This window comes from Gopherus flavomarginatus, chromosome 7 (assembly GCF_025201925.1).
Source record: "Gopherus flavomarginatus isolate rGopFla2 chromosome 7, rGopFla2.mat.asm, whole genome shotgun sequence".
Lineage (NCBI taxonomy): Eukaryota > Metazoa > Chordata > Testudines > Testudinidae > Gopherus > Gopherus flavomarginatus.
In genome coordinates this window covers 88,006,483-88,019,710 of record NC_066623.1, presented here as the reverse complement: position 1 = coordinate 88,019,710, position 13,228 = coordinate 88,006,483, and the positions used below count along the sequence as shown (strand labels likewise).

Here is a 13,228-nt window from a genome sequence, read left to right as displayed (position 1 = left end):
TCTGGTCTGGAGTTGATGGGGTTTGTGACCTCACAGTTCCTTCCCTGGCTTTTCCTCTAGACTAATACCAGATTATGATCTCCTCCATTCCAGCCTATGCTTTGGGAGTGGTTGGAGTTAACATGTCACCCCTTGCCCACCCCCTCCTGCCCACTCACCACCTGCCTACAGGGGAGAGGAAGAAGTGGCCTCATGGAGTCTACTCCCTTTTCTGTGCTGTGACCCATGATGGAGGCAGCCTGTAAAGGGGAGTAAAAGGGCCTTTCTTCTCCTCCCTTACACAGGTGCATAAGGCAAACCACAGTCTTGTCCAATATAAACTCAGCCTCCCAAAATTGTCTTAAAAATTTATCAGCCCTGTCTCAGAATCTACTTACTCACCCTTTATGATGATGATTGATAATAAAGGTAATAATAATGAGAATTTACTCACCTGTCCAAACAAACAAAAACACACAACAGCAAACCTCACCCCATGTGAGCAGGCAAGGAGAATTTTGCAAAGCTGTGGGAACCCTACACATAAAAGTCCTTCCTAACACCACTGCAATTTGTACCTTGCCTGTTTCGCATAAGTCAGTGCCCAGCTGAGGGAGAGAATGAATTTCCTTCCTTTCCAGGCGTGTTTTGATCTGCAAGGTATTCATTATGAGATGCACAGATACAGTTCACATTCTAATTATTACTGAGTTCTGTGTAATATTTGTACTCCTGTAGCTAGATACAACTAACAGTTTTTCCTCTTGTATACAGCTATTTCCTTCCATGAGAGAGCTGACTGGTTATTTGATGTGCCCCAAACAGCAGGTAGTTTTATCTTAACAAAGTTTTCCTATTGATATTTGAAGTCAACAGTTTTATTGGTTATTAGAAATCTCAGAGCAGTTTGCTTCATTTTAGTATTATGCTTCTAGCATTTAGAAAAAAATATGAGGGCACGAAATTGCTTTGATTTTACTTTTTTTTGGCTTCATGTGGAAGTGATATTCTTATGTCCAAAAATAAAAAGGAGGATGGAAGAGACTTGGGTTTTTTCTTTAAAGGTTGAAGCAGCTGCAATAGACTTGCCCGATTATATTAAAAAGGTAAGAAATTATATTTTATTTTAGAAAGGGGAAATTTTCTTTGTATCACACTTAGCTATGCACAAGAATTCCGCTATAGAATTCCGCACTGTGATATGATCAATTTATAGAGAGTAATTGTACTGGTTTTGAAAATGGAATTTCAGCTCTATGTTCTTAGCCCATTTAACAAAAGATGTCTGTGCACACACATCTTATATAAAATTGTAGTGAAACCTTCCTGGCCAGCTACCAGGATTGACCACATGTTGGATGGTATAGGAATGGAAATCAAAATGATAGGAACTTATGTGCATATCTGAGACTACCAGTTAAGTTTTAATTGTAGGTTATGCAGTCTAGTCTGCAAGCCTCCATAGGTAGGTCCCTACCAAATTCACAGCTGTGAAAAATACATCACAGACTGTTTGAAATCTGGTCTTTTGTGTGCTTTTATCCTATACTATATAGATTTCACGGGGGAGACCAACATTTCTCAAATTGGGTTCCTGACCAAAAAGGGAGCTGCGGGGGGGGGGGGGGAGCTTACAGTATTGCCACTCTTACTTCTGCACTGCCTTCAGAGCTGGGTGGCCAGAAAGCGATGGCTGTTAGCTGGGTGCCCAGCTCTGAAGGCTGCGCCCTGCCAGCAGCAGCACAGAATTAAGGGTGAGAATACCATACCATGCCATCCTTACTTCTGCATTGCTGCTTTCAGAGCTGGACGGCCAGAGAGTGGCAGTTGTTGACCGAGGGCCCAGCTCAGCAGGCCGCAGTGCAGAAGTCAGGGTGGCAATGCCATACCATGCCATCCTTACTTCTGCGCTGCTGCTGCCGGCAGCAGATCTGCCTTCAGAGCTAGGCTCCTGGCCAGCAGCTGCCTCTCTCCAGCTGCACAGCTCTGAAGGCAGCACTGCTGCCAACAGCGGCGCAGAAGTAAGGGGAGCAGTACTGCAACCCCCACTATAATAACCTTATGACTCCTCCATAACTTTTTTAAAATAACAGCACCATAAAATTTCAGATTTACATAGCTGAAATCATGAAATTTACATTTTTTTAAATCTATGACTATGAAATTGACCAAAATGGACTGTTAATTTGGTAGGGCCCTATCCATAGGCCACTAGTGAACTATGTGGGAGGATGAACCACAGATGCAAGGTCCAACCCCCAGCCAACTTGCAGGGGCGCTGGAACAATTGTACGATGGGGGTACTGACAGCCATTGAACCAAACTCTAACCACTGTATATGATGGAAACCACTTCAAGCCAGGGTTGGCATCAGGCCACATACTTATCCAAGAATCCTTTGGCACCTTATAGACTAACAGACGTTTTGGAGCATGAGCTTTCATGGGTGAATACCCACTTCCTCAGATGCATGTAATGGAAATATCCAGGGGCAGGTATACATATGCTAGCAAGCAAGCTAGAGATAACGACGTCAGTTCAATCAGGGAGGATGAGGCCCTGTTCTAGCAATTGAGGTGTGAAAACCAAGAGAGGAGAAACTGGTTCTGTAATTGGCAAGCCATTCACAGTCTTTGTTCAATCCTGAGCTGATGGTGTCAAATTTGCAGATGAACTGAAGCTCAGCAGTTTCTCTTTGAAGTCTGGTCCTGAAGTTTTTTTGCTGCAGGATGGCCACCTTAAGGTCTGCTATAGTGTGGCCAGGGAGGTTGAAGTGCTCTACTACAGGTTTTTGTATATTGCCATTCCTAATGTCTGATTTGTGTCCATTTATCCTTTTCCGTAGAGACTGTCCAGTTTGGCCGATGTACATAGCAGAGGGGCATTGCTGGCATATGATGGCGTATATTACATTGGTGGATGTGCAGGTGAATGAACCAGTGATGGTGTGGCTGATCTGGTTAGGTCCTGTGATGGTGTTGCTAGTGTAGATATGTGGGCAGAGTTGGCATCGAGGTTTGTTGCATGGATTGGTTCCTGAGCTAGAGTTATTATGGTGCGGTGTGAAGTTACTGGTGAGGATATGTTTCAGGTTGGCAGATTGTCTGTGGGCAAGGACTGGCCTGCCACCCAAGGCCTGTGAAAGTGTGGGATCATTGTAATATATAATGTATATATGTAATATATCAATGTAATATACGCCATCATATGCCAGCAATGCCCCTCTGCTATGTACATCGGCCAAACTGGACAGTCTCTACGGAAAAGGATAAATGGACACAAATCAGACATTAGGAATGGCAATATACAAAAACCTGTAGGAGAGCATTTCAACCTCCCTGGCCACACTATAGCAGACCTTAAGGTGGCCATCCTGCAGCAAAAAAACTTCAGGACCAGACTTCAAAGAGAAACTGCTGAGCTTCAGTTCATCTGCAAATTTGACACCATCAGCTCAGGATTGAACAAAGACTGTGAATGGCTTGCCAATTACAGAACCAGTTTCTCCTCTCTTGGTTTTCACACCTCAACTGCTAGAACAGGGCCTCATCCTCCCTGACTGAACTGACGTCGTTATCTCTAGCTTGCTTGCTAGCATATATATACCTGCCCCTGGATATTTCCATTACATGCATCTGATGAAGTGGGTATTCACCCACGAAAACTCATGCTCCAAAACATCTGTTAGTCTATAAGGTACCAAAGGATTCTTTGCTGCTTTTACAGATCCAGACTAACACGGCTACCCCTCTGATACTTGATACTTATCCAAGTCATTCACCCGCCACAGAAATACAGCTAACAGTCAACTCTGAGTGAAACCTGTGCAGTCAACCTCCGCAACCCTTTAGGACCAGGGAGGAAGAATTATTCTGCAAGAAAAAACTTAATGGGAGTCTATGTAGATAGAAAGTAATGATCCAGTTTGGAGTTTGGTCAGGACCTCAGATATAACACCTCTTCTCGCATGAGTTCTTGCTGGATGTTTGGCACTTTTCTACTCATCAGTCTATTGCCTGCCTAAGAGTCACACACAAAGGCCAGATTTGTAACAGTTTTCAGATGTTGCTCGGCTCAACGTTGCAAAGTCTAAGTGATTTAGACGGCTAAATCCCAGTTTGACTTTTAATGAAACTTATGCTCCCAAGTCACTTTTGAAAATGGGACTTAGCCATCTAAGTCACCTAGGAACAGATTTTTAAAGATATTTAGGGGCCTAACTTTGATTGAAATCCATGAAAGTTAGACATCTAAATGCCTTTAAAAATCCAGCTTTTCTTAGGCATTGCAGTTGCAAGCAGAGCACTGTTTAAATACCTTTTCAAAGCTGGGCTGAAATGCCTGCATGACTACAGAGCTCTAGAGAGACTGCATGGCGTGAGCAATGATGTGTGTTCCGAACCAATGGGAGGTCTGAATAGGGATTTTGTTGTCTTCTTTATGTCTTATGGCTTCTGTTAAGTTTGTCAAACCACAATGAGCAGGCTGTCCACACACAATGAACTACCTGCTTAACCTAGGAAGAGGTAGATAATGTAATGGTCAGGGGAATCCTTTTTTTAGCTTAAATGGAAGGGGTGGATCATTTTGGGGGGACTGATCTGAATTTAATATTAGTAATGTTATCTGGTATGTATTCATTTTAATGAAATCCATATGAGCTCTCCCCTAATTCAATATAATAGTCAAAATGCAGTTTTCTTTTAAACTTTGCTTTTTATTTTTCCATTCAAAGATACATAGATAATCTCCAAGACCATGCAGTCATTAAATAATAAGGTAGCAGAAATAGAAAAGAGATGAGACCCTCAAATGTAATGCAATAAACTTCACACAAGGAAGGAAGTAATGTCCAACACAGAACTACAGACCAATTACTTGGGTCAACTAGTTACCAGTTCAGGCAAATAAAAGCACACCTGGAACAAATCCATCCCATGATATAAATTGTCGTATTGTCTTTAAGATGTCACATTTTGATGAGCAATAGCTGCCTTCCAATTTTATGTGGTGTTTAAGATAAGTGGATGAATCCTTTTGTGGAAGAGAGAGGGACAGATGCTTCTATGTTGCAAGCAACCTCAGTTTCCTAAATGCCCATTCAGGTTGTGTTCCCTAATTTTAGTGTTACCCAAAGCATGTGATCAGATCCAGCAGGGCAAAATAAGTCTAAATGTATTGAGTGAGGAGTTTAATGCCCAAAGACTTTTGGGGTGAGGTTTTTAAAAGTGCCTAAGTGATTTGGGCACAAGTCACATTGGATTTAAGGTCCTATGTCATTTAGTAGTTTTTAAAATCCTGCCCTTGGAAGCTAAAGGCAGTAGTTTCAAGCTAATGGAATTTGAGCAGGTTTTATATTGTGGCTGTGTTAGCGACAGGTTGGGAACACATAGGTCTAAGATGTGCTGATTTTGCTATTTAATATCTGTGCTCAAAGGTATGCCCTGGAGTTGTAAATAAAGTGGAATTTGCCTACCCATTTTTCTCCCCAAAAAGCTATAGCTTACTTTTTGGGTTGACCTCTGCCTGTTCAAAAGTCATGATAGTATTGTTAAATTAAAGAATAAGACCTAAATAACCCCACAGAGCATTAACCCCTTAAGCATTTCAATGATTAACACAGAAGCAATTATATAGCTGTATAATCCCCATATCTGGTTGTTTGATGAGCATTAATGCAGCAGCCATCTAACTAGAACCCTTAAATAGAAATTAATCAACATCTGTACTATTAATATTGTAAGGAAGATATAATATATAAGTAGGTAGAATGTGGTTTTATTTCTTCATTGCTTCATGAAGAAATCAGGATCTAATTGAATTTACATTGTCAATATGTAAATTAGAGAATTATTACTTATGTATTGGGACAGATTCTCAGCTGTGTAAATCACTGTAGTCCATTGAAGTCATACCAGTTTACACCACCTAAAAATTTGGTCTCATGCCAGTAAATTAATTTTAGTGTTAATAGGAAGAATGAATTAATGCATGCACATTAATAAATAATGCATAAAACCTATTTAGGATTATAAATGTGCAAAACACATTACAGACATTAACTAATTAACTGGAACTTTCATAATAAGCCTAAAAATAATTGTCTTCTAATGAACTGATTTTAATGTTTCTGGCTGGGATTTCCAAAGGAACCGAAGGGAATTAGGTGCGCAAATCCTATTGAGACTCAGTGGGATTTGGATAGCTGAATTCCTTAGGCTCTTTTCAAAATCCCAATCTCTGTAATTTGTAGAGGGAAAAGTCAGGTCAATGAATGGAATGGATACATTCTGAAAAGAAAGCCACATGGTAAATGTGTCCTATATGGAGCCCATATGTTCAGTTGCTCCCTTGTCAAAACATCCAGCCAGTTGACTTGCTGCTCATCTTTTGCATCTTAGGCTTGCTCTCTTAAGCACTTCTTCCTTCCGAGGGTGCATGTATAAGAAGCGTAGGGAATGTCCACTGGGACCAGAACCTGAACATAAATGACATATACATCAGTAGCTGTCCTCCAACTGGAGTACCCATCAACCTCAGCGGCATCATTGAACTAAAATCAATATTCAGTAGAGCCTGAGGGCACTTAACATGTCAAAAGATCAAGCCACCAGGTACCATTCCTGCCCTTATTGAAGTCAATGGGATTTTTGATATGAAGTTAAATGGGAGCAGGAGCAGACCTATACTGGCTATTTAAAGATGGGGGCAGGATAAGAGTAGTGAGGGCAGGGGACCCAGATCCAGGGGAAGGAGAACAGAGCATAAGGGAAGACTAATTCATCTGTCTAAAGTGGCAATCGTAAAATCAAATACTCTCATTTTCCTCTCATTTATACCAGGTTTATACTAGTGTAAGTTCATCAGGCCAGCTCCTCAGACACACCTGGGCACCTCTCTTAGCAGCTGAGGGGGAGGAAGACAAATGCTGTACAGCTTCCACCCTTGTCCCCCTCCCATCCCAGAGTTGTGCCCAGGTCTAAATTATACCCAGCTGCAACAAAACAGCAAGAGGCTGTTCTAGCAGCTGGGGATTTCTGGAGCATAGCCGGGCTCTGACCACATCCCCTTTCCTTCACCACACCCTCAACACACTGGCCCTACATCACAAGAGGGAATCCATAGGAACCCGGTTAACTAGCTTTTGTAGCCAATTTGCACCACCAGAGCAGTGCAAAGGAAACACATCTCTAGTGGGCTGGGTTTTTCTAAATGACCCCATGCATTTAATATTTTAAAAGTTCCCTCACCTCCTTGTCATTGGTCAATCCCAATTTCTTCAGGTCTATGACATCATAATAAATGTTGTTCAAGGTGACTTCAATCTCCTGTATCTGAAATGATAAAAATCTGAAACTGTCAGTTTGTCACCATACTTTCCTGCATGACAGTCTGATAAAGTATTTAAACAAAGTTTACAAAAGGAAGTAGAGCAAAGAGGATAAAATGGGCCCATTTTAGAAACACTTGAACACTATTCTGTAGCATTCTTCCCTTTCGTTTCTGAGTCTGCTCCTGTGAAGTGCTGAATGCCCGTCATGTCCATTATCCTCATAGGAAGTGCTCTGCATTTTCTCTGCATTCTGATTTTTCCAAAACAGCTAGCTGCCTCTTCAAGCAGTTTCATGTTTTACTTAGGTTATCTAGACAAATAGGCTCAGCCTGAACATCTCAGTGGGTCCTATGACTGTATTTATGACCTAAATATTAAATGATGAAAAAGATACCTGTGGAACTCTCGCCAGGATGAGCATCTGAATATTGTTGACAGTCTTCTGGTGAGAGGGTGAGTATTCCCCGCAGTCAGGTGGCCCAGAAAATGCCTCAAGGACACACTCATGAACAGTGTCCCTTAAAAATATTGTTTGAAAGTAAAGCTCTAAAATTACTGGTGAAACATGTTATTAATTGCCGTTATGCTTGTTTTTTATCTGTAATATTTTATTTTCATTTCCTCTGTCTCTTTCTAACAACAATATAACACAGAGTTTGTACTAAGCCCTTCCCTTACTAATTTCCCCTCCCACTCCAATCCCCCAACCCTGTAATATTGCAAATCAGCATTTTATTTAAGCTATTAGCTTATTATGCTGAGGGCAGCTGTGTTCAAATATGAACTACTCAGTCCAGAACATCAGCTGGTGTAAATCAACAGAGCTCTGAATTGGAACTACACCAGTTTACACCAGCTGACAATCGACCACTCAGAGCCTTATCTTCAGAAGTACTGAACACTCATAACTTCAGCTGAAGTCAGTGGGAGCTGTGGGTGCTCAGCAACTGAAAATCAGGCCTAGAGAATTTAAATAAGATGGTTTTAATGGTAACAAAAAGCAAACTGCGGTTGCTTTTAGAGCACAGTCTGTGCAGTGCCTACTGCATGTGGAGGGTGGGTTTGTTTGTGTTTGAGGGAGTCTAGGATAATACATTTGCCAGCAGACATAATTCAATTCAGTACGTACCATACACAGTCAAAGTCGATATCTTGACACTCGCCATAGGACCACTTGCAGAATAGTTCTGCACTAAAAACCCTGTCGGTCCGTTCAGGAATTGTGGTGTATTTGTCCCTGTGGAAGCCTTGAAATCCAGACTGTGTTGTTTTCTTAAGTTTCAGCTCTTTAATTCCAGAGATAACAAGTGGACAACCTGTGACCCAAAAACATTAGAGGGGAAAGATCAGCTCCTATTCATGCAGGGAGATGGGAACTCTGTGCTGGGGTGACGTACTGCCATACAGCATTCACCCAGAGGTGTAATTTTTTGCATTTGTGTGATACTTAGGTATTCAACGTTATTGTCTGCACACAGACATACAGAGCTGAGAGCCAACTTCTATAAAGTTAGAGTTTGATCTTGAAAGGTGTTGTAGGTCCTTTCCCTAAGGAGTGGCACACTCCCAATCCAATGCCTATTAAAATCAATGGGAGTTAAAGGCATTCCACATCTCACCTTTTTGATCAGCCCCTTAGCCATGTCTGTGCCACAGACTTTATTTCACACAATGTACATCAGTATACAGACTTCAAACTTAGTATATCACTCATGTGCATGCATACTTGGCTGCTTGCACCAGCACTGCACATACTCACCAGGACTGCTTGTGTCAATGCAAAGTGCAGTGTGCCATGCGCCATTGTCTGGCGCAATGCCTACTGAGAAATTTTTGTCCGTGGATCACTGAGAACTAAGGGACAAGTTCCCAGCATGCAAGTGTCTTCACCCCATAATGCCAGCCATACCCCATAATTTTTGCTCCTTATTTTTAAAACCTCACAATCCCACATGTCACTTTTTGGTTTCCACCATCTCTGACAGAAGCATGGAGCGTACAGAGCTCTGCACTATTCTTATAAACATCACAAATACAGAACACATGATTCTCCTGTATTTGCAGAGGCACAGAAGTACCACACTTTAGCAGTCAGCCATACATGTGATCTGTGCTGAACTGTTCTCTGTGCTTTGAGCTGTAGTTGCTGTTAGAACGTGTTTGGTGTTTGCTGTCTAGTTACAGCTATGACCGTTTTCCTCAGCCTCTGAGTTATGTGGCTTTGAGTACTGTAATGCATTCTGCAATGTTTGTTGTGTACTATTAATGATAATTGTATTCTCCAAAAATAGAAAATTGAGTGGCAAAAACAGCATAGAAAAACCATGAGCAAAAAACTGCAGGCTCTGCAATAGAAACTTTAAACATATATTAACAGAATGGGACTTTGAAATTGGAAAGGCGGCTAACATTTCTGTCCATTTCAGTGTACAAATATAATCCTTTGTGCCTACAGATATGCCGCCTGTGGCTCTCAGAGGTCAGTGTACATGAAGCTGTGGTTTTCCTTGCTGGCACCCTGTGCGGAGTGGTAGGAATACAGATGTGGCTGTTATGCCACATGGAAAGTAGGATTGTGCATGGAGCTGCTAGAATGGAGTTCTCTCAGGACTGCAAGGGGTGCGGAGTCCAGGATTTTTGGATCTGTACATCAACAGGTCTGCAAAAGCATTTGTATTTGCTGCCTGAGAAGACCCCTTATATCCTGGTGCATCTCCTTCTCCTTTTCCTGGGCCTATCTCCTGTCCACTCTCTCTTGCTTCATGCCATCTGCCATGGTAGCCCTCTAGACCCTTTGTTCAGGGTCTGATGCAGCACTGGCTTGCAGGAACTTGCTGAACATATCCTTCCTAGTCCTCTTCTTTCTCCTCCTCCTCAGGATCTGGCATTCTGTGAGTAAGGAAGGCATAGCAAAGTAGCAACAGCAGCAACTGCTGATAAAAACAGACAAACCTACCATGGATTTACAGTCACAATGGAAAGGGAAAGATAAGTTTCAAAACTTCCTCCCTTATTCCAATAAAAATTTTTAATAAGACATTCTTACTGGCCCTTTGGCTTCGGAGCGCCTCTGCACAGCACCATTCTCCAGCCCCAGTGGTGGTGAATATGGCCTGCCAGAGGCAAGGAGGGGTGGGTGGAAAGGTATTTTGGTTTCATGAAACAACAGACTTTCTGTCCCTATTCCATGGGTCTGTGCATAGGGCAACGGCACTGATTATTGGCACTATTTTTCTCAAGTGGTCATGATTTTAGCTGATATCTCACTCCTGGGGGTAACAAAGGCACAGAGAGCACAGCTGCTACTGGTGTCCCAAAGCCACCCGAGCCCATATGCTGCTAGTCTATATACTGCAATGGTGCCAGCCAAACTCGTCATGGAGTGGTGTGGGAAAGGAGGGAAAAACAAGGCAGCCATCCCTAGAAGCTTAGGGGAGAAGTGTAGAGCACCTCCATGAAAGTTTCATAGAGCTCTCTCAGGAGGTACATAAAAAAATACCGCTTTGCCTGCCCCTCTGCCAATGAAAGCATATACAACTCTCACTTTTGTTTGTTCTGCCTTTTGCCTCTTCTACAAGTTAACCAATGAAAAGATGATACTTGTGTCTTATTAGCTTGGGGATGGGCTGGGTACCATCTTTAAACTTAAACATTGTAAAAAAAATGCATAAACATACTTACCCAAGATCCCTTCCCCTTCTTGATTCATCCGTGCTTAGCTGATGGGACTGACTAGAGTGCGGCAGAATCTCAAACAGGTCCTGGCTTGGGGCATGGCTGGAGCCCCCCTGCTGCATCTCCTCACTTCTTCTCCAGCTGCTCACTGTTCATGGCTGGGGTCTCTGTCTCAGGCTCCTCCAAGGTATCCATGGTGGTCTGCAGCGTGCAGGTAGGGTCTTGGCCAAGTATGACATACATCTCATTGTAAAAGTAGCAGCTCAGCACCAGATCAATTGTTGCGCTCCCTGTCCTTGTGGTATGCCAGGTGCTGTTACTTTGCTTTCATGCAGCACTGCTTCTCATCCCTGTCATACCTCCTAGCCTGCGCCCCTGCACAATCTGCTGGTAGAGGTCCATGTTTCTCTGGCTGGTCTGTAGCTGTGCTTGCACAACCTCTTCTCTCCACACCCAGGAGATCCAGATCTCCTGTCTACTCCAGGCAGGAGCATGTCTAATGTCTAGACCCAACATGGTTATCTGGGCAAGAAGGAAAAGGCATTTCAAAAATACGTGACGTGGGGGCAGCTTCCAGTCTTTGTGATTCACAGGCAGCAGAGTTCACAATTGTGGCCAAAGTGGTCTGTGTCGCAGGGAATAAGGCGTTGTGGGACAGCTGCTGGAGAATTGTTAGGGTCGAGCCAGGTCACATAGTGTCTACACTCCCACTGCATGACCATGGTTCATGCTGCTCAGGGAGATGGTTTTACTGCGTCGCTGTAATGGAGTGCTTATGTCAATGGGAGACACATTTTAGTACAGACACATGCACAAATAGGTTGATGCAAGGGGCCTTATGTTGACCTAATTTTGTAGTGTAAACAAAGCCTTAGACAGAGCTAGGACTTGTTTCAGCTATCATTGAAGAGAATGGAAGGACTCCTATTGATTTCAGTGGGAAGTGAATTGAGCCATAAGTGATGTGGCCTAAGAGAATGATGAAGTCAGTTTTTTCCTAAGTAATAGCAGGGAGTATTGTAGGAAATCTGCTATATATAGACTGGAACCCTTCTGAAAGTCCCTCTTTCACATCTGTCTCAGTGTGAGTTCTGCATGTGTTACATCTGGAGGCAAGCAGCCAATGTGAACACTTGCAATTTGGATAACTTACAGACATTGGTTTTTGTACCCGCAGCTTCAAGTTGACAGTAGGTACTTTCAGATTTGACTGCTACATCTAAAACTTATTACTGCAGATGTGAGGATCACAACTTTCATCTGAATACCAGCCAGAAGATTTCTTGACTTTATATTTGAGAAGCTCTTTTGGATGATCCCACTGGGAAATTTCATGTGTCTAATCCTTTGGATTACACTGACAACTGAACATTTAACTTTTGTTTCCCTATGCAATAGAAAAAATTTTCTGAGCTAGAGTTTTTTTTGTTTGGTCCCAGGTAACAACCAAATCTGTTCCCTGTGTGAGTAGTTACTGTATCACAAATCTTTCTATTAAGATACTTGAGAGTTATCACTAGTGACAGTTGAGAGGTATTTCATTTTTTTAAGCATTGGAAAAGCACATACCCCACATACATAGCAATATCATGTCTGTATGGCATGTGAAACCAGCCTTGTGACTACACCCAGATGTCCCCAAAACTGAGACTCTACAGGTCCAAAAGAGAGTCTACTCTTCTAGACCAGATAAGGATAAATTTCCTTCTGCTGACTCAGGAGATTGGCCAGGAGACATAGTCTATCAAGGTGCTTATGCTCTGAAAAGTGATTGTATAAAAATAGCATCATGAATAGGGATGGCTGAAACTTTTCCATCAAACTGGTTTTTTGACAGAAAATTTAGGTTTTGTCAAAACAAAATTTTTCATGAAAAGTATCTGCTTTCCACCCAAAATGTTGCTTTTGTTGAAAACATTTTGCTGAAAACAAAAATATTTTTTTTATTAGCATTTAACATTTTTATTGGGGAAAAAAATCTTCTGACCAGTTCTGATAATGAAATTTTATACTTATTCTGTGTCAGTGATTTTCACACTATCTTTAGTCAGTTGAAAAAGATAGCATTTTCTAGCTGCCAGCTTTGTGTAGAATCTGAAAGGCAAGGTGGGTTGTTTCTGACTGTGAGTTCTTTAATAACATGGATTCTGCAGCTGGGTCTTAGTCAGTAATTCTGCTGATAATGTGCAAGCCAGAATAGGCTCCGATTTACTCTCCCTTACTTGTGTTAGCTCTTGCCTT

General features: G+C 42.1%; 1 protein-coding gene across 2 annotated transcripts in view; it reads right to left on the bottom strand.

The window, feature by feature from the left end:
• Positions 1-4,675: 4,675 nt before the first annotated feature.
• Positions 4,676-13,228, bottom strand: part of LOC127055946 (uricase-like) — a 32,336-nt gene continuing 23,783 nt past the window's right edge. For both annotated transcript variants that reach the window (XM_050963510.1, XM_050963511.1), the window contains 4 exons: positions 8,442-8,628; positions 7,707-7,830; positions 7,230-7,313; positions 4,676-6,457 (listed from right to left, as the gene is read on the bottom strand). In XM_050963510.1, the coding sequence (XP_050819467.1) occupies positions 6,377-6,457; positions 7,230-7,313; positions 7,707-7,830; positions 8,442-8,628 (476 nt within the window). In that variant the 3' untranslated portion in view covers positions 4,676-6,376. The remainder of the gene's footprint in view (positions 6,458-7,229; positions 7,314-7,706; positions 7,831-8,441; positions 8,629-13,228) is intronic.